The sequence below is a fragment of the Phyllobates terribilis genome, unplaced genomic scaffold (genome assembly GCF_046119375.1).
Source record: "Phyllobates terribilis strain yellow unplaced genomic scaffold, ASM4611937v1 Scaffold_5__5_contigs__length_657084704, whole genome shotgun sequence".
Taxonomy (NCBI): Eukaryota; Metazoa; Chordata; class Amphibia; order Anura; family Dendrobatidae; genus Phyllobates; species Phyllobates terribilis.
Genome location: NW_027362765.1, coordinates 571,594,895 through 571,616,280, shown reverse-complemented (window position 1 = coordinate 571,616,280; position 21,386 = coordinate 571,594,895). Strand labels below are relative to the sequence as shown.

The 21,386-nt window shown below is 40.3% G+C and overlaps 1 protein-coding gene across 50 annotated transcripts in view; it reads right to left on the bottom strand.

Moving 5' to 3' along the window:
* Positions 1-8,242: 8,242 nt before the first annotated feature.
* LOC141273691 (uncharacterized) overlaps positions 8,243-21,386 on the bottom strand; it is a 167,524-nt gene continuing 154,380 nt past the window's right edge. For 41 of the 50 annotated variants that reach the window (XM_073685908.1, XM_073685922.1, XM_073685921.1 and 38 more), the window contains 6 exons: positions 13,600-13,644; positions 12,364-12,408; positions 11,070-11,114; positions 9,938-9,982; positions 8,613-8,657; positions 8,243-8,483 (listed from right to left, as the gene is read on the bottom strand). In XM_073685908.1, the coding sequence (XP_073542009.1) occupies positions 8,377-8,483; positions 8,613-8,657; positions 9,938-9,982; positions 11,070-11,114; positions 12,364-12,408; positions 13,600-13,644 (332 nt within the window). In that variant the 3' untranslated portion in view covers positions 8,243-8,376. The remainder of the gene's footprint in view (positions 8,484-8,612; positions 8,658-9,937; positions 9,983-11,069; positions 11,115-12,363; positions 12,409-13,599; positions 13,645-21,386) is intronic. The other 9 variants (XM_073685903.1, XM_073685915.1, XM_073685949.1 and 6 more) reach the window with 3 other exon arrangements.

Below are 21,386 nucleotides of genomic sequence, written 5' to 3'. Positions count from 1 at the left end.
AGCAGGATAATAGAGATTTTTTTACCGTGGAACAGCAAAACCACAGTTATAATTTACTGGTGTATACCAGACTTTTTTCAATATATATATTTGCGGCTGAACAGTGAGCGACACACTCAAACTGTTTTTTTTTAGATGCAAACGGCCCAAAAGTGGATAATACAGAGGTTTGAACCGTGGAACTGCAAAACCACACTTCTGTTTCTCTGGTCTACACCAGACTATTTTCAACAGATATATTTGTGTCTGAAAAATCAAGGAAACACTATAATTTTTTTTTTTTACGTCAAAAAATGCCAAAAGCAGGATAATAGAGATTTTTTACCGTGGAACAGCAAAACCACAGTTATAATTTACTGGTGTATACCAGACTTTTTAAAATATATATATTTGCGGCTGAACAGTGAGCGACACACTCAAACTGTTTTTTTAGATACAAATGGCCCAAAAGTGGATAATACAGAGGTTTGAACCGTGGAACTGCAAAACCACACTTCTGTTTCTCTAGCCTACACCAGACTATTTTCAACAGATATATTTGTGTCTGAAAAATCAGAGACACGCTTTTTTTTTGGGAGGGGGGGGGGGACACCAAAAGGTTAATAAGACGGGTGTTTGTACAGTGTGAGGAGAAAAAAAAAATAGGATTTAGATGAAAAAAAAAGGATTTTTCCTGGCCCCCGAGACCTGGAGCTAAGTCCAGCAATTTCAGCAACAGGAGCACACAGGACTGTAATGCAGCGTTTGCTGGTATAACCACTGCGTCTCCTATACAGTCTGCCTGCCTGCCTGCCTGATATCTGGGATGGATATTAGTCCTGAGAAGGACTGTTTGTTTGATCTGGCAGCCTTTACAGACCCTACACTAACTATTTTGCAGCATATATCTCTCCCTAAACAGCAGCGCTGTCCCTACACTGTCTGATCCGGAGCGACTGTGCCCAAGATGGCGGCGCCCGGTTTTAAATACTCGAGGTGACGCTGTGCGTCCAGCCAATCACTGTAATGCCCACAAACAACATGGTTGCGGCATTACAGTGACTGGCTGGCAATCCCTGCATGTTCATGGGCTCTGTAAAGAGCGCCAAACATGCATGGTGGAGACATGAGCTCCCGCCCGAGTAACCCGGAAATGTTCGGTGCTCCCCGAACATCCCGAGTAGCGTGATGCTCGGGCGAGTACCGAGCAGTGTCGAGCATGTTCTCTCAACACTAATAATGACCTTTACACTATATTTATCTAGCTTGTTGATCATTATATTGTATGCACTACGATTAGGCAATTTTGTATTTTTGATGATTTATTTTATTATTGAATAACTCCAGTGCTGTAGGTCCATTCAAAAGATTAATAAACCTGAAAACTGAATATTTGAAAAGTAAAAATGAGATTTTTGTCTTTTTTAGGAGAATATATGTGTGTGCAGAATTATTATGCAACTCAATGAAACCTTACATTTTCCCAGGTCAGTTGTTTACTTTCATCTGTTAAAGTGAGAATAATAAGCGAACAACTCAAAATATTCAAAAATACATTTCTGCCATTTCCCCAAAATATATCAGTGAGCAATATAGTCACCCTTCTATTTAATAACAGACATAAACCTTCCATCAATGGAGTATATCAGTTTCTTAATTTGTTAACAATAAACATTTTGGGCAGCACCAACCACAGCCTCCCAGACACTGTTCAGAGAGGTCACTGTAAATCTTCAGTTTAAGAAGGACACACAAGATCAGATGAGGAAAGGGCCATGTCATTATTCATTAATCTTTAAGGCCTTTTCTGGCAGCATTGTCCTGCATAAAAATCATGATTTTCTTGAAGGTTGCAGGACTTTTTCCTTTACCATTTACAAGTGTCTTCTAAAAAATGGCAATAGATTTGGGAGTTGATTTTGAGTCCATGTTCAACCCGAAATGGTCTGACTAGCTATACTAGCCTATAGCAGTGTCTCACTTCCGCAAGCTGAGTCGAAGTGGAGGTCTGTGCCCGTTACTAGTCTAACCACAGACCCATCTACAAGAGTCACTCTCATTTCAACAGTCCATAAAACTTTTGAAAAATCTGTCCTCAGATATTTGTTGATCCAGTCTTGATGTTTCCACTTTCTATGTCTTGTTCAGTGGTGGTGGTGGGATTTCACCTTTCCTTACCTTGGCCATGTCTCTGAGCACTGAACACCTTGTACTTCTCGGAACTCTAGAGAGGTTGCAGATCTGCAATATGACAGCCCTGTAGGATAATCGGTGCCTGGTCACTTCACATTTGATTCTTCTCAAATATTTGGCAGTTAATGTTCATCTTTTATCTCAACATGCTTTTTGCAAACCTGATAGCTATTTACAACAAAACTTTTGATGGATCTGTGATCACACCCCAATATTTTAGCAATTTCAAAAGTGCTGCATTCCATTGTCAGGCCTCTATAAGACTAGTAACAATTTTTGCTTTTCAAAGACATGTAAAATCTCTTTTTCGGCCCATTTTACCTAAGGAAAATAACCTGCCTAATAATTCAGCACACCTTGATAAAGACTGTCGTATCCTTACGCCACACCCTCACTCATTACACAAATACACATCACCTGATCTGCTTCATCCAATAAGCATTCAAGTTTATACAGCTTTGAGTTGGAAAATCTGCATAAAATTTATGATATGGTCAAAATACTGACTAGCTTAACAGTTCTACACACAATGTAGTTCATCGAACCTCATAAAGAAAGGAAAAAATGCAGGACCACAATACTATTTTTGGTCATATCTACAAAAAACAGATTTAAAAAAATCAATCATAAATTCGCAGATACTCCACAATGATACGATCAGAAACTGTAGCTGATCCCTTGAAAGCGAGTTCTCGTGTAGCTGTATTGGCGGAAAACAAAGAAAAGGTGTGGCTAAAAATTATAATAAATAAATAAATGATAATGCAGAAAATATCTCAAAATGAGATCATACTAAACTACGGAATGTCCTGTAAAAAATAGCCTTCACGCTGCTCAAACAATGAAAAAGTCGGAAAGTTATAGTGACGTAAAACTATATTTTATTAAACGTGTTTTTATTAAACGCTGTAAAGCAACTACAAAAAACAAAAATTCCAAATCTCCAGTTTTGTAGTGACCAGTAGAATAAAGTTAATAATGTATGTAATTTAATATAAAGAGTGAACCATGTAGAAATAAAACAAAAAAATTAGGTAATTGCTAATTTTTCCAACTTGCCCAAAAATATTATGCCCTGTACACTGCACAGGGAGATATTAATATTATGATCTTGGCATTCGCTAAAAGAGAATATTTGATAATTGCAAAGAAAATATTCAAAGGTTTTGCTCAGCAGAGATATACAGGGTGGGCCATTTATATGGATACACCTAAATTAAATGGGAATGGTTGGTGATATCAACTTCCTGTTTGTGGCACATTAGTATATGGGAAGGAGAAACCTTTTCCAGATGGGTGGTGACCATGGTGGCCATTTTGAAGTCAGCCATTTTGGATCCAACTTTCTCTTTTTCAATGGGAAGAGGGTCATGTAACACATCAAACTTATTGAGAATTTCATAAGAAAAACAATGGTGTGCTTGGTTTTAGCGTAACTTTATTCTTTCACAAGTTTTTTTCAAGTTTATGACCACTTATAAAATGTTTTCAAATTGCTGCCCATTGTGTTTGATTGTCAATGCAACCCTCTTCTCCCACTCTTGACACACTGATAGCAACTTCAGAATAAATGCTAGCACAGGCTTCCAGTATCCATCGTTTCAGATGCTGCACATATTTACTTCACACTATCAACTGTGCATTAATTTTTGGAAAAAAATTAAGGGGTTAAATTGCTCACTACACCTCTTAATGAATTTCTTGAGTGGTCTAGTTTCTAAAATAGGGTCAAATCATTGAGGTTTCTAATGCACTGATATTTCAGGGGTTCTGAAAATGCAACATAGTGATTCAAAACCTGTTCATATACAATATGTGCTTGAAAAACAAAATTACATTGCTTTCCTTTTGAGTAATGCCATGCATCAAAATAGTAGTGTATGATCACATATGGATTATTTCCATAATCAAGATAAAAGGCGTAATATTATAGGATACTTGTTTACTATTACCCTTTTGGAAAAGTTTAGGGCTCCATCAACTTTAGGAAAAAAATATTAATTTTCAGGGCTCAATTACTATTGAATGTCTGTGAAACACAGAATAAAAATACTCACAACAACCCTAGGTAAATTCTCTGAGATGTTTGGTTTTAAAATTGTGGTTTCCTCTGGGGTGTTTCCATTGAAATAGTATCTCAGGAGCTGTGCAAATGCGATATGGTGCCTGAATTCTTTTTTTATCAAATCTGCTCTCCAAAAATCAAGTAGTGCTCCTTACCTTCTGAGCCCTGCCATGTGCCCATACAGTAGCTTCTGAACACATTTGAGGTATTCCTGCACTTGGAAGTAATTGTGAAAGAGACTTTGAGGTGTTTTTTCTTTATTTGTTGTGAAAATGAACACAATTTTTTAAAATAGATTTTTTTCTTTTTTACTGGCCCATTATTTATAAATTCTGTAGAACACATATGGCGTAAATTACTCACTTTTTAAAAAGGTGTCTTTTTGGAGGTGTTTGTAAGGTTTGCGTAGTCAAAAGACATGGGGATAGCATGGGGAAGACCCCTGTAAGCATCTCTGACTCCCAGGTCACTGCCTAAAAGTGTGCCCATCATAAGTGATCCTCGGCGCATGCGAAGATGCCTCCCGTCATGCACTTTTCATTGCAGACTTGCAACAATCACCGTCCACGTCCTTGTCCCAGTGCAGCGTTCAGTTGTCCCTACCCCATTCCTTGGAATGCAAGCGCAAGTATGCAGCCAGCCAGCCACCCACCCACAGGCTGCAATAATATACTGCCAAATTTTTGACAGCTGCTTGCACTTGAAATGTGGCCTTTTAGGCTCGTGGAGGCAGAAGCTGTCCAAACCTTATGGCGGAGACCGGGTGTCCATACTCGGTCCCCAGCCGCCGCTATTTGTCCCGGTGTCGTCTCTGCCTTCCACAAGTACGGGTCCTACAACATTACCCGTGCCCTCCCAAGTTTACATACTGGGAAGAACCGCCTAACCACAAACACGTGGACAAGTGAATGTGGCCAGGGACGGTACAGAGCCAGTCCACAGCTTGTCGGTAAGTTGTATTTCACCCCAGCCATATTTTTTAGCTCGGTGAAAGGACTAACTTTTGGGAAACCGTATCTACTCCTGCTGTCATTTCTCCCAGGAAGTCCTCTAAAGCTGCTTGCACTTGAAATATGGCCTTTTAGGCTCATGGAGGAGGAAGCTTTTCACAACCTCATGCCAGCGGCGGCCGGGTGTCCATACTTCGTCCGCACCTGCCACTATTTCTCCCGGTATCGTTTCCTCCTTCCACAAGCACGGGTCCCACAACATTACCCGTGCCCTCCCCAGTGAACTTACTAGGAAGACCCGCCTACCCACAAACACGTGGTCAAGTGAATGTGGCCAGGGATGGTAGGGAGCCAGTCCACAGTTTGTCGGTAAGTTGTATTTCATCAGTCATATTCTTTAGCTTGGTGAAAGGACTTGGGAAACCGTATCTACTCCAGCTGTCATTTCTCCCAGGAAGTCCTCTAAAGCTGCTTGCACTTGAAATGTGGCTTTTTAGGCTCATGGAGGCGGAAGCTTTTCACAACCTCATGCCAGTGGCGGCCGGGTGTCCATACTCAGTCCCCAGCCGCCACTATTTCTCTCGGTATCGTCTCCGCCTTCCACAAGTATGGGTTCCACAATATTACCCGTGCCTTCCCCAGTTTACTTACTGAGAAGGACCGCCTAACCACAAACACATGGTCAACTGAATGTGGCCAGGGACGGTACAGAGCCAGTCCACAGATTGTGGGTGAGCTGTATTTCACCACAGCCATATTCTTTAGCTTGGTGAAAGGACTTGGGAAACCGTATCTACTCCAGCTGTCATTTCTCCCAAAAAGTAATCTAAAGCTGCTTGCACTTGAAATGTGCCCAGGGATGGTACGGAGCCAGTTCACATTAAAAAAGCAGCCATAGAGTGTCCGGGAACCTTCCCACACACTTTTCTTAGCTACGGCTGCTTCTCAGCAGGGTTGGACAGGCCCACCTGAGCATCCTCGGGTGGGCCCTGGCTTCTTTATCAGGAGAGTTCATGACAGGCGCAAACTTTGCAGCTGCTATGGGGCTCTTGAGCAGAGGAGAAAATTGGGCCCTCAGAATCAAATCCTCTGGTGGGCCGAATGTTTTTCAGTTTGTCACTGCTTCTCAGTGAGAGTTGTATTTCACCACAGCCATATTCTTTAGCTCGGTGAAAGGACTGGCATAGAGGGAAACCGTATCTACTCTGGGTGTCATTTCTCCCAGGAAGTCCTCTAATGCAGCTTGCTGCAGAAGCAATGGCAGCCCATCCAACATCAGCTCCCACTTGTCGGTGGTGCTTCAACACACAAACATCTTTCTTTGCTCCTTTAATTTCATGACAACAGAGTTGGGCAATGGCCTGATCTGCAATGCGGTTTCAGAAATACCATGCATAAGCACGTCCAATCCACATTAAAAAAGCAACCATAGAGTGTCCGGGAACCTTCCCACAAACTTTTCTTAGTTATTTTTTAAGACAAATGCATTCACCGGGAAATGTCATTTAACATTTTAAAACCTTATCTGGCCATGTGGTGTGTGACACATCATCAGACACATCCTCTTTCATTTATGATGGAGGGATCCTGAAAGTCACAAAGCCTATTTTTATAGGGCCATCAGGCAGCCCTTACTATTCTTAAAGGGCCAGCAGTTGGCCCTCGCTATTGTTAGAGAGCCATCATCCGGCTATGCTTTGTTGTTCCCATTATTAACGAGTGGGTCTCCTATACTATTATTGCGTATGCAATGACTGCAAGGGCTGCCAAAAATTCGGACGCAACCCAATACCCCTTTGAAGAGACTCAGAGGAGGGTCTCAGTAAAAAAAATGTTCCCATTATAAAGGAGCAATAAAGTCTCCTATAGTGGTAATGCCCCTGCTGTGAATGCAATGGCTGCCAAAATTTTGGAAAAAACACACTAACAATTTAAATAATGGTGTTCTGCGGTCCCCTATTAATTGGGACAGGAAGGTCGAGCGAGAAGATGTGCGTGTTTGTTGTGTCACAATTTCAGCTTGCCCACGGCCTTGGACTCTGCATGCACCATCAACATCACGTCCAGTTCCCCGTCCCTTGTCACGTGCCTTGCCAATTTTAAATGGAGGACAATATCTTTCACGTTCACTACAAATGGCTGAATTTGGAGCGAACTTATATGTGATCCGTGTGGCGGACAAACCACAGTTTTAAATAGCTGGCCTGTAGGTAACTATTTTGAACAGCAAACTGGTGTCAATAGCTTCACTGACACACTGAAACAAATTTTTAATGGAGGCCAGAAATGGCAGTATTTTCAGCGTAATTATATGTGATCCGTGTGATGGACAAACCACAGTTTTAAATAGCTGGATTTTTAGTGCTGTAATATGGAAAGGACCTGGCTGTATTCTGCAGTGCCAACAAGCAAATGGCGCAGAAAAACGGTGTTCTCTGGATTGCTTTTTAAGCAAATAATGAGGATTAAGATACAAAAGAAAATTACTCTTGGCCCCTGAGACCTGGGCCTATTTCTAGAAATATCTAACAATAGCAGCAGCAGACAGAACTGGAATGGAGCCTCTTGTGCTATGTGCACTGCAGTCTGCTATATACCCTGCCTGCCAATATACACTGCCTGCCTGATATCTCTGCAGATGGATTAGTCCTCAGAAGGCTGTTTGTTGAGATTGATATGTGTCTCTAATATAGTTTGGTATACCTACACTAACTAGAAACAAGCAAATCTCTCCCTAGCTTAGCAGTTCTCCCCACACTGTCTGTTTCCGGAGAGACTGTGATGAGCATGGCGGTGCCAGGTCTGATATAGACCTGATGACGCTGTGCGGCCAGCCAATCACTGTAATGCCACAACCAACATGGCTGCGGCATTACAGTTAATGGCAGACAATCCCTGCATGTTCATTGGCTCTGTAAAGAGCGCCAAACATGCATGGAGGAGTCCCGAGCTCCCGACGAGCAACCCCGGAAATAGCATCTCGAGCAGTGTGATGCTCGGGCGAGCACTGAGTGGTAGCAAGCATGCTCGTTCATCACTAATAAATACACAACAATAATGCATTAATGGCTTTAATTTAATATTAGTAAAGTCATATCCAGGGGGGACATAATTTAAATGAAGCAAAATAACAGCGTGTTTGCTAACATAGTTGTAGAGGAATGACGACTTTCACCCAAAACAATCACTTTACTTCTTGATTGCTTTCTTATCTTGGGTAACAATGGGTACAGATGCACAAGGTTGTGGGTTTACAGGCAGAGGAGCAGTCGGCTGTGAAGTAACTTGCACTGTGTCTGTGAAGTACAATTATTACTGTAAGTAAATACTGAAAGCTTCTTTGACTACAATACTTTTACAGTTGTTTTACATTTTGTTATTCTTTATAGTATACATGTTATTTCATTATATTGGTTAACATTTACCTGGTTTCACACAGGTTGGCACAGGTTTGGGCAAAACATCAGTCACTGGAAAACAATAGAAAAATGATAATGTTAAGAAATCAGTATTAAGCTTTGCTCCATAATTAGTTTTATATAACCCATTTAATAGCATTCTTTCACTGTAGAATGACAGATATTCATTAGTATAAAATCTCGGAAATGTATTTTTCTGGTTGTCTGAATGTTTGATTGATTGATTGATTGCTTTTGTAAACTGAAAATTCATAGGCCCTTTGCCAACCATAATAGCTAACTTGTACAATTGCTTTGAGTTAGGCCGGGTTCAGATGATCATATTCAAAATCGGGCCAGTCACAATCGCAAATTGAGGACATGAATAGCTTCATCTGCAGCTCTGTGTGCTTGTCCCAATTGCAGATGGGTGGCGGAGCTGCCTTCCATTACATGCTTGTAAAACAATGCAAATTAGTGCATGTTGCAATTTTTTTCATGCAGACCATTGGCCCACATTGAAAATCAGCCATATGCACTGGCACACTGGTTATAGTGAGTCCAGGTGCTCTCTGTCTGCAGTCCTTGGCACACATGGACAGCACATGGACAAATCATTTTCTCATCTGAAGCAGCCCTTAATATAATATGGTGGAAGAGCCCTTATCACTTGGATTCACTTTGTCTTAAATTGCTCAAAGTGCTGTAATATACCAAAGTGTTGTGAGTTCTGCCTGATCATTTCACTTATAAGTGATTTAAATATCTACTGAACATCCAAACTATAGCCAGTATGGGGAACTTCTTTCTCACATTATCCCCTGGCCACAAAACTGCAATCAGAAGTTAAAAGGAGTGGAGATCCACATTGATCTAACAGTTAACACGTATCTAGAGGACACCCTTTAAAAAATTTCAGTATATTATGGGCTTGCTGTTTTTATCAGTGATATACAGAAAAGAGAGGGTCATACTGCAAATATAAACCCACCTCTGAATTATGGTGTTAGTTTTTTTTTATCCATTGTTGGACAGAGGAACTTGGTGTTTGTTTCCCACTCCATCTACTGTCCATAATCCTTGGACCGATTCATGAGCCAGTTGTGTACTAGTAATGCTCTGGAGAGAAGAGTTCAGCATTGTTTTTTCACTACCTAATAGCAAAGAAGCTAAAACCTATCAGGACTGGACCTCATCCAGTTGTATCATACCAGTGATGGGCTGTTTCTATTCTGTATGTGCCTTCAAGAAAAGGATATGCACTTTTTTGGCTACAATGCTGTTATAGTTGTTTTACATTTTGTTATCCTTTGTAGTATTCATTTTATTTCATTATTTTGGTTAAATTTTACCTGGTTTCACACAAGTTGGCACAGGTGTAGTCAAAACATCAGTCACTGGAAAATAATAGAAAAATGATAGTGTTAAGAAATCAGTATTAAGCTTTGCCCCATAATTTGTTTTATATAACCCATTTTATAGCATTCTATAAGTGTAGATTGACTCTGAGTCATTGGTATAAAATCTCGGAAATGTATTTTTGTGGTTATCTGATTGATTTCTTTTATCAACTGAAAACTCATGGGCTGGTTGCCAACCATAATAGCCAACTTGTACAATTGATTTGAGTTAGGCCGGGTTCAGATGACCGTATTCAAAATCAGACCAGTCACAATTGCAAATTGAGGATGTTACTGGTTTCATGTGCAGCGCTGTGTGCTTGTCCACTCTGCGGATTGGTGGTGGAGCTGCCTTCCATTACATGCTTGCAAAACAATGCAAATTAGCGAATGCTGCAATTTTTTTCCATGCAGACCTTTGGACCACATAGAAAATCAGCCATATGCACTGGCACACTGGTTATAGCGGGTCCAGGTGCTCCCTGTGTGCAGTCTGTGGCACATTGACAGCACAGAGACCAATTATTTGCTCTTCTGAACCAGCCCTTAATATAATATGCTGGAAGAGCGCTTGTCACTTGGATTCACTTTGTCTCAAACTGCTCGAAGTTCTGTAATATACCAAAGCGTTGTGATTTCGGTCTGATAATTAAACCCTTTTAAAAATACAGCATATCATGCGCTTGCTGTTTTACCAGTGATATATACAGAAGAGAGGGTCCCCTCTCAATTATGGTGTTAGTTGTTTTTTATCCATTGTTGGACAGAGGAACTTGTTGTTTGTTTCTAACTCCATCTCCTGTCCATGATCCTTAGACCAATTCTCGAACCCGTTGTGTAGTAGTATTGGTCTGGAAAGCAGAGCCTGGGGTTTCTTTTTCACTACCTAATAGCAAAGAAGCTAAAACCTATTAGGACTGGACCTCATCCAGTTGTGCCATACCAATGGTGGACGGTTTCTATGCTGTATATGCCTTTAAACAAAGAATAAGTAATTTTTTAACTACAATGCTTTTATAGTTGTTTCACATTTTGTTATCCTTTGTAGTATTCATTTTCTTTCACTATATTGGGTTACTTTTACCTGGTTTCACACAGGTTTGCACAGGTGTGGGCAAAACATCAGTTACTGGAAAAAAAATAGAAAAATTATAGTGTTAAGAAATCAGTATTAAGCTTTGCTCCATAATTAGTTTTAAATAACCCATTTTATAGCTTTTCTATCAGTGTAGAATGACTCTGAGTCATTAGTATAAAATCTCAGAAATGTATTTTTATAGTTGTCTGATTGATTTCTTTCATACACTGAAAACTAATGGGCTCTTTGTCAACCATAATAGCCAACTGTTACAATTGGTTTGAGTTTCAGACAACCGTATTAAAATTCGGGCCAGTTACAAATGCAAATTGAGGCTGTGTCTGGCTTCATGTAGAGCTCTGTGTGCTTGTCCCCATTGCAGATGGGTGGCAGAGCTTCCTTCCATTACATGCATGTAAAATAATCCAAAATAGTGGATGCTGCAATTTTTTCCATGCAGACCATTGGTCCACATAGAAAACCAGCCATATGCACTGGCACACTGGCTATAGTGGGTCCAGGTGCTCTCTGTCTGCAGTCCTTGGCACATGGACAGCACATGAACCTGTTATTTGTTCTTCTGAACCAGCCCTTAATATATAAGAGCCCTTGTCACTTAGATTCACTTTGTTTTAAACTGCTCGAAGTGCTGTAATATACCAAAACGTTGTGAGTTCTCTCAGACCATTGGTACTTATAAGTGATTTAAATTTCCACTGAATATCCAAGCTATTGTCAGAATGGGGAACTTCTGTCTCACATTCACCTCTTACCACAAAACTGCAATCAGGAGGAGTTAAAAGGAATGGGACTCCACATTAATCTAACAGTTAATACGTATCTAGAGGATACCCTTATAAAAATACAGTAAATCATGGGCATACTGTTTTTACCAGTGATATACAAAGAAGAGAGGGTTCTGCTGCAAAAATAAAACCTCCTTCCCTTCTAAATTATGGTGTTAGTTATTTTTTTCTATTGTTGGACAGAGAGACTTGGTGTTTGTTTCCCACTCCATCTCCTGTCCATGATCATTGGACCCATTCACAAACCCGTTTTGTACTAGTAATGCTCTGGAAAGCAGAGCCCTGGATTTCTTTTTCACTACCTAATAACAAAGAAGTTAAAACCTACCAGGAAAGGACCTCATTCAGTTGTACCATACCAACGTTGGGTTGTTTCTATGCTGAATGTATCTTTAAGCTAAGAATATGTACTTTTTTCCTACAATAACAGTTGATTTACATTTTGTTATCTTTTGTAGCATATATGTTATTTCAATATATTAGTTAATTTTTACCTGGTTTCACACAGGTTGGCGCAGGTGTGGGCAAAACATCAGTCACTGAAAACAAATAGAAAAATGTTGTAATTAAGAAATCTGTACTGAGGTTTGCTTCATCATCTTTTTAATATAACCCGTTTTATAGCTTTCTATAAGAGTAGAATGAGTCAGACTCAATATTATAAACTCTCGAAAATGTATTTTTGTGGTTGTCTGATTAATTGCTTTTATGAACTGAAAACTCATGGGCCATTTGTCAAACATAATAGCCAACTGGTACAAAAATCGGGCCAGTTACAATCAAAAATTGAGGCTGTGACTGGCTTCATGTGCAGCTCTGTGTACTTGTCCCCCCTGCAGATGGGTGGTGGAGTTTCCTTCCATTAACATGCATGTTAAACAAAACCAAATTAGTGAATGCTTCAATTTTTTCCATGCCGACCATTGCTCCACATAGAAAATCAGCCACATGCACTGGCACACTGGTTATAGTGGGTCCAGGTGCTCTCTGTCTGCAGTCCGTGGCACATGGACAGCACAGAGACCAATTATTTGCTCTTCTGAACCAGCCCCTAGTATAATATGCTGGAAGAGCACTTGTCACTTGGATTATCTTTGTTTTAAACTGCTCGAAGTACTGTAATATACTAAAGCATTGTGAGTTCTGTCTGACCATTGCACTTATAAATAATTTAAATATCCACTGAATATCCAAATTATTATCAGAATTGGGAAGTTCTGTTTCACATTCTCCCCTTGCCACAAAACTGTAATCAGGAGGAGATAAAAGGAGTGGGGGTCCACATTAATCTAACAGATTACACATATCTAGAGGATACCCTTATAAAAATACAGTATATTATGGTCTTGCTGCTTTTACTAGTGATATACATAGAAGAGAGTGTCCTACTGCAAAAATAAAACCGCCCCCCTCTCAATTATGGTGTTAGTTGTTTCTTTTCCATTGTTGGATAGAACATGAACCTTGGACCCATTCACAAACCCATTGTGTACTAGTAATGCTCTGGAGAACAGAGCCTGACATTTCTTTTTCACTACCTATTAGCAAAGAAGCTAAAACCTACTAGGACTGGACCTCATCCAGTTGTACCAAATCAACGATGGGCTGTTTCTATACTGAATGTGTCTTCAAGCAAGAATATGTACTTTTTAGCCTACAATAACAGTTGTTTTACATTTGGTTATCACTTGTAGCATATGTGTTATTTCATTATATTAGTTGATTTTTACCTGGTTTCACACAGGTTGGCGCAGGTGTAGGCAAAACATCAGTCACTGGAAAACAAATAGAAACATTTTGAAATGAAGTAAACAGTATTGTTTGCTCCATAATTTTTTTTAATACACTGTATAAAGAATTATTAGGCAAATGAGTATTTTGATCACATGATACTTTTTATACATGTTGTCCTACTCCAAGCTGCATAGGCTTGAGAGCCAACTACCAATAAATCTGGTGATGTGCATCTCTGTAATGAGGAGGGGTGTTGACTAATGACATCAACACCCTACATAAGGTGTGCTTAATTATTAGGCAACTTCCTTTCCTTTGGCAAAATGGGTTAGAAGAGAGATTTGACGGGCTCTGAAAAGTCCAAAATTGTGAGATGTCTTGCAGAGGGATGCAGCAGTATTGAAATTTACAAACTTTTGAAGTGTGATCACTGGACAATCAAGCGTTTCATGGCAAATAGCCAACAGGGTCGCAAGAAGCGTGTTGCCCAAAATAGGCGCAAAATAACTGCCCATGAATTGAGGAAAATCAAGCGTGAAGCTGCCAAGATGCCATTCGCCACCAATTTTGCCATATTTCAGAGCTGCAAAGTTACTGGAGTATCAAAAAGCACAAGGTGTGCTATACTCAGGGACATGGCCAAGGTAAGGAAGGCTGAAAAATGACCACCTTTGAACAAGAAACATAAGATAAAATGTCAAGAATGGGCCAAGAAATATCTTAAGACTGATTTTTCAAAGGTTTTATGGTCTGATGAAATGAGAGTGACTCTTGATGGGCCAGATGGATGGGCCATAGGCTGGATCAGTAAAGGGCTGAGAGCTCCACTTCGACTCAGATGCCAGCAAGGTGGAGGTGTTGTACTGGTATGGGCTGGTACCATCAAAGATGAACTTGTGGGACCTTTTCGGATTGAGGATGGAGTGAAGCTCAACTCCCAGACCTACTGCCAGCTTCTGGAAGACAACTTCTTTAAGCAGTGGTACAGGAAGAAGTCGGTATCGTTCAAGAAAAACATGATTTTCATGCAGGACAATGCTCCATCACATGCATCCAACTACTCCACAGTGTGGCTGGCCAGTAAAGGTCTAAAAGAAGAAAAAATAATGACATGGCCCCCTTGTTCACCTGATCTGAACCCCGTAGAGAACCTGTGGTCGATCATAAAATGTGAGATCTACAGGGAGGGAAAACAGTACACCTCTCGGAACAGTGTCTGGGAGGCTGTGGTACCTGCTGCATGCAATGTTGATCGAAAACAGATCAAGCAGCTGACAGAATCTATGGATGGAAGGCTGCTGAGTGTCATCATAAAGAAAGGTGGCTATATTGATCACTAATTTTTTTGGTTTTAGTTTTTGCATGTCAGAAATGTTTATTTCTAAATTTTGTGCACTGATATTGGTTTACCTGGTGAAAATAAACAAGTGAGATGGGATTATATTTCGTTTTTTATTAAGTTGCCTAATAATTCAGCACAGTAATAGTTACCTGCACAAACAGATATCCTCCTAAGATAGCCAAATCTAAAAAAAAAAACACTCCAACTTCCAAAAATATTAAGCTTGGATATTTATGAGTCTTTTGGGTTGATTGAGAACATAGTTGTTGATCAATAATAAAAAATAATCCTCTAAAATACAACTTGCCTAATAATTCTGCACACAGTGTATAACCAATTATATAGCTTTCTATAAGTGTAGAATGAGTCAGATTCATTAGCATAAACTCTCGGAAATGTATTTTTGTGGTTGTCTGATTGATTGCTTTTATAAACTGAAAACTCTTGGGCCCTTTGCCAACCACAATAGCCAACTAATACAACTTATTTGAATTATCCTGATTTTGGATAACCGTATTAAAACTTGGGCCAGTCACAATTGCAAATTGAGGCTGTGACTGGCTTCATGTGCAGCTCTGTGTGCTTGTCCCCATTGCAGATAGGTGACGGAGCTGCCTTCCATTACGTGCATGCAAAACAAACCAAAATACTGAATGCTGTAATTTCTTCCATGCAGACCATTGGTCCACATAGAAAATCAGCCATATGCACTGGCACACTGGTTATAGTGGGTCCAGGTGCTCTCCGTGTGCAGTCTTTGGCACAAGGACAGCACAGAGACCAATTATTTGCTCTTCTAAAGCAGCTTTTAATATAATATGCTGGAAGAGCGCTTGTCACTTGGATTCACTTTGTCTTAAACTGCTTGAATTCCTGTAATATACAAAAGCTTTGAGAGTTTGGTCTTATTATTACCCTTATAAATGACTTAAATATTCATTGAATATATAAACTATCGCCAGAATGGGGAACGTCTGCCCCACATTATCCCTTGGCCACAAAACTGCAACCAGGAGAAGTTAAAAGAGATGGGGATCCACATTGATCTAACAGTTAACATGTATCTAGAGGACACCCCTTTAAAAATACAGTATATCATGGGCTTGCTGTTTTTAACAGTGATATACACAGAAGAGAGGGTCCTACCGCAAGAATAAAAATGCCCCCTCTCAATTATGGTGTTAGTTGTTTTTTTTCCTGTGTTGGACTAGAAAGGATGGTGTTTGTTTCTCACTCCATCTCCTTTCGATGACCCTTGGACACATTATTGAACCCTTTGTGTACTAGTAATGCTCTGGAGAGTAGGATCCAGCATTTTTTTCCACTGCCGAAAAGCAAATGAGCTGAAACCTACCAGGACTGGACCTCAACCAGTTGTACCAAACCACTTTTGGGCTGTTTCTATGTTGTATGTGTGGTATCCCACAAAGTGGCCATTTATATGGGATACCGGATATATAGGGTGTCATATAAATGCTGTTTTTTGTGTAAACTGTGCATTTTAAATACATTGCGAGATCTGCTGACAGGCAGCACAAAAAGGGTTAATCTTTCTCTCACAGGCTTGATCATGTGACCCAGCTCTGTTTAATATACAGGAACTTTTGGAAAAACGCTTCTGGGCACTCAGCCAATGACTGCAGCTCTAACAGTCACATGGGGGGTGGGAGAAGCTAAATCCTGTGTGGTAGTTAAAGGGGTATTCCCATCTCCAAGATCCTATCCCAATATGTAGTAGGTGTAATAGTAATAATATTAGCAAATACCTCCAATTAGAAATGTAATATAGTTTTCCGGTTTTTCGTTGTCTCTTTCCTCATGTGCAGGCATTGCAGAACCTTAGGTATCCATGGTTACGTCCACTGATATAGTGACAGTTAGCTAGCTGCTAGTGGTCATAACCATGGATACTTAAGGTCCTGCAATGCCTGCACATGAGGTAAGTGACAGCGAATCAAAAATACTATACTACATTTCTAAATGGAGGTATTTGCTAATATTATTATTATTATTTTTACACCTCTTACATATTGGAATAGGATCTTGGAGATGGGAATACCCCTTTAACACCTTAAGCCCCGCGGGTGGTTTGCACGTTAATGACCGGGCCAATTTTTAGAATTCTGACCACTGTCATTTTATGAGGTAATTACTCTGGAACGCTTCAACGGATCCCCCTGATTCTGAGATTGTTTTTTCGTGACATATTGTACTTCATGATTGTGGAAAAATTTCTTCGATATCACTTGCATTTATTTGTGAAAAAAACGGAAATTTGGCGAAAATGTTGAAAATTTTGCAATTTTCAAAATTTGAATTTTTAAGCCCTGAAATCAGAGCGATATGTCACACAAAAGAGTTAAGAAATAGCATTTCCCACATGTCTACTTTACATCAGCACAATTTTGGAACCAAAATTTTTTTTTGTTAGGGAGCTATAAGGGTTAAAAGTTGACCAGCGATTTCTCATTTTTCCAACAAAATTTACAAAACCATTTTTTTAGGGACCACATCACATTTGAAGTCACTTGGAGAGGTCTTTATGACAGAAAATACCCAAAAGTGACACCATTCTAAAATCTGCACCCCTCAAGGTGCTCAAAACCACATTCAAGAACTTTATTAACCTTTCAGGTGCTTCACAGGAATTTTTTTAATGTGGAAGAATAAAATGAACATTTAACTTTTTTCACAAAAATGTTACTTTAGACCCAATTTTTTTTATTTTCACAGGGGTAACAAGAAAAAATGGACCCCAAAATTTGTTGTGCAATTTCCCCTGGGCACGCAGATACCCAATATTTGGGGAAAAAACACTGTTTGGGCGCACGGCAGGGCTCGGAAGGGAAGGAGCGCCATTTGACTTTTTGATTGTAAAATTTGCTTGAATAATTAGCAGACGCCATGTTGTGTTTGGAGAGCCCCTTTGTGCCCAAACTTTGGAGCTCCCCCACAAGTGACCCCATTTTGGAAACTAAACCCCACAAGGCACCTTTATAGATGCATAGTGAGCACTTGGAACCCCCAGGTGCTTCACAAATTGATTCGTAAAAATGAAAAAGTGAAAAAAAAAAACACTTTTTCATTTTTACGAATCAATTTGTGAAGCACCTAGGGGTTCCAAGTGCTCAATATGCATCTAGGTAGGTGCCTTGGGGGGTCTAGTTTCCAAAATGGGGTCACTTGTGGGGGAGCTCCAATGTTTGGGCACACAGGGACTCTCTAAATGCAACATGGTATCCGCTAACAAATTGAATGGAAAATCGGCTCAAATTGTTAGCGGACACCACATTGCGTTTGGAGAGCCCCTCTGTGCCCAAATTTTGGAGCTCCCCCACAAGTGACCCCATTTTGGAAACTAGACCCCCCAAGGCACCATTATAGATGCATAGTGAGCATGTGGAACCCCCAGGTGCTTCACAAATTGATTCGTAAAAATGAAAAAGTGAAAAAAAAAACACTTTTTCATTTTTACGAATCAATTTGTGAAGCACCTAGGGGTTCCAAGTGCTCACTATGCATCTAGATAGGTGCCTTGGGGGGTCTAGTTTCCAAAATGGGGTCACTTGTGGGGGAGCTCCAATGTTTGGGCACACAGGGACTCTCTAAATGCAACATGGTATCCGCTAACAAATTGAATGGAAAATCGGCTCAAATTGTTAGCGGACACCACATTGCGTTTGGAGAGCCCCTCTGTGCCCAAACTTTGGAGCTCCCCCACAAGTGACCCCATTTTGGAAACTAGACCCCCCAAGGCACCTTTCTAGATGCATAGTGAGCACTTGGAACCCCCAGGTGCTTCACAAATTGATTCGTAAAAATGAAAAAGTGAAAAAAAAAACACTTTTTCATTTTTATGAATCAATTTGTGAAGCACCTGGGGTTCCAAGTGCTCACTATGCATCTAGATAGGTGCCTTGGGGGGTCTAGTTTCCAAAATGGGGTCACTTGTGGGGGAGCTCCAATGTTTGGGCACACAGGGACTCTCCAAATGCAACATGATATCCGCTAACAAATTGAATGGAAAATCGGCTCAAATTGTTAGCGGACACCACGTTGCGTTTAGAGAGCCCCTCTGTGCCCAAACTTTGGAGCTCCCCCACAAGTGACCCCATTTTGGAAACTAGACCCCCCAAGGCACCTTTCTAGATGCATAGTGAGCACTTGGACCCCCCAGGTGCTTCACAAATTGATTCATAAAAATTAAAAAATGTTTTTTTTTTCACTTTTTCATTTTTACGAATCAATTTGTGAAGCATCTGGGGGTTCCAAGTGCTCACTATGCATCTAGATAGGTGCCTTAGGGGGTCTAGTTTCCAAAATGGGGTCAATTGTGGGGGAGCTCCAAAGTTTGGGCACACAGGGGCTTTCCAAACGCAACATGGTGTCCGCTAACAATTTGAGCCGACAATTTGTTAGCGGATATCATGTTGCATTTGGAGAGTCCCTGTGTGCCCAAACATTGGAGCTCCCCCACAAGTGACCCCATTTTGGAAACTAGACCCCCCAAGGCACCTATCTAGATTCATAGTGAGCACTTGGAACCCCAGGTGCTTCACAAATTGATTCATAAAAATGAAAAAGTGTTTTTTTTTTCACGTTTTCATTTTTACGAATCAATTTGTGAAGCACCTGGGGGTTCCAAGTGCTCACTATGCATCTAGATAGGTGCCTTGGGGGGTCTAGTTTCCAAAATGGCGTCACTTGTGGGGGAGCTCCAATGTTTGGGCACACAGGGGCTCTCCAAACGCAACATGGCGTCCGCTAACAATTTGAGCCGATTTTCCATTCAATTTGTTAGCGGACACCATGTCGCGTTTGGAGAGCCCCTGATGTGCCTAAACAGTGGAGATCCCCCACAAGTGTCCCCATTTTGGAAACTATACCCCTCAAGGATTTTATTAAGGTGTATAGTGAACATTTTGAACCCAGAGGTACGGCACAGAATTTGTTTACATTAGGTCATCATATTGAATAAGTTGTCATTATTCTTGAGCGCAAGTGCTCGCTACTTGAGTTTGCATCAGGTACTCAGGTATGCACCATGTACAGCGTGTGCTCGAGTGACATGCTCGAGTCCCTGCTCCGCATGTTTCACGGTTATTAGACACCCAAAAAGAAACATGCGGGGATCGCTCGTGCATGGCAGGCAATCCCCGTAAAGTTTTTTGGCCGCGAAGCATATGGGGCAGAGACTCGAGCATGTCACTCAAATACCCACGATACTCAATGCATACGAGAGCACCCGATGCAAACTCAAGTAGCGAGCACTTGCTCTCAACACTAGTCGTTATATCGTCATCTTTTTTTCTTACTTTTGAAAAAAATCCCAACCCCAGCCCTAACCCTAGCACAACCCTAGCCCTAGCACAACCCTAGCCCTAGCACAACCCTAGCCCCAGCACAACCCTAGCCCCAGCACAGCCCTAGCCCCAAACCCAGCCCTAACCCTAGCACAATCCTAACCCAAGAGTTTATTTTTGACGCTGTTCCTTGTGCGGTATAAGTGATTAGACGACTTTATTCTTCGGGTCGGTGTGATTACAGCAATGCCAGAATCATATGGGGTTTTTATGACTGACAGCTGTCACACACTAAAAGACGCATTTTTTGTAAAATCTAGTTTTTGCATCGCCATATTTTGAGAGCTATAATTTTTCCAGATTTGGCAGACAGTTATGTGACGGCTCGTTTTTTGCGGGATGACGTGATGTTGTTATTGGTGCCATTTTCAGGCACGTGACATTTTTTGATCGCTTTCTATTCCGATTTTTGGGAGGCAGAATAAACAAAAACCAACAATTCAGGAATTGTTTTTTTTTTTTTTTTTTAAATTCTGTTCCGCGTGTGGTAAAATTGATGAGGTAGCTTTATTCTTCGGGTCAGTACGTTTACAGCGGTACCACATTTGTATCATTTTTCTATGTTTTGGCGCTTATACACAATAAAAGCTATTTTATAGAAAAAAATATTTTTTAGCATCGCTTTATTCTGAGAGCTATAGCTTTTTTATTTTTCGGCTGATGGAGCTGTATGGCGGCTTGTTTTTTGCGGGACGAGATGTCGTTTTCAGCAGTATCATTTTTATTTATATGCATCTTTTTGATCGCGTGTTATTCCACTTTTTGTTTGGCGGTATGGTGATAAAGCATTGTTTTTTGCTTCGTTTTTTAACTAGTGGGACAGTTTTATAGGTCAGGTTGTTCCAGACGCGGCGATACCAAATATGTGTACTTTTATTGTTTTTTTTTTTTTTTTTTTTTTTTTTTTTTATAATAATATTTATTGATGGGTACATTATATTTTTATTTTTGGTGGATTATTTATTTATTTTTTTTTTATATTTTTGCAAAATTTTTTTTTATTTTTTTTTCCACTTTCACACAGTATATACACTTTATTACTTTGTCCCACTCTGGGACTTTCACTTTTTTTTCTCTG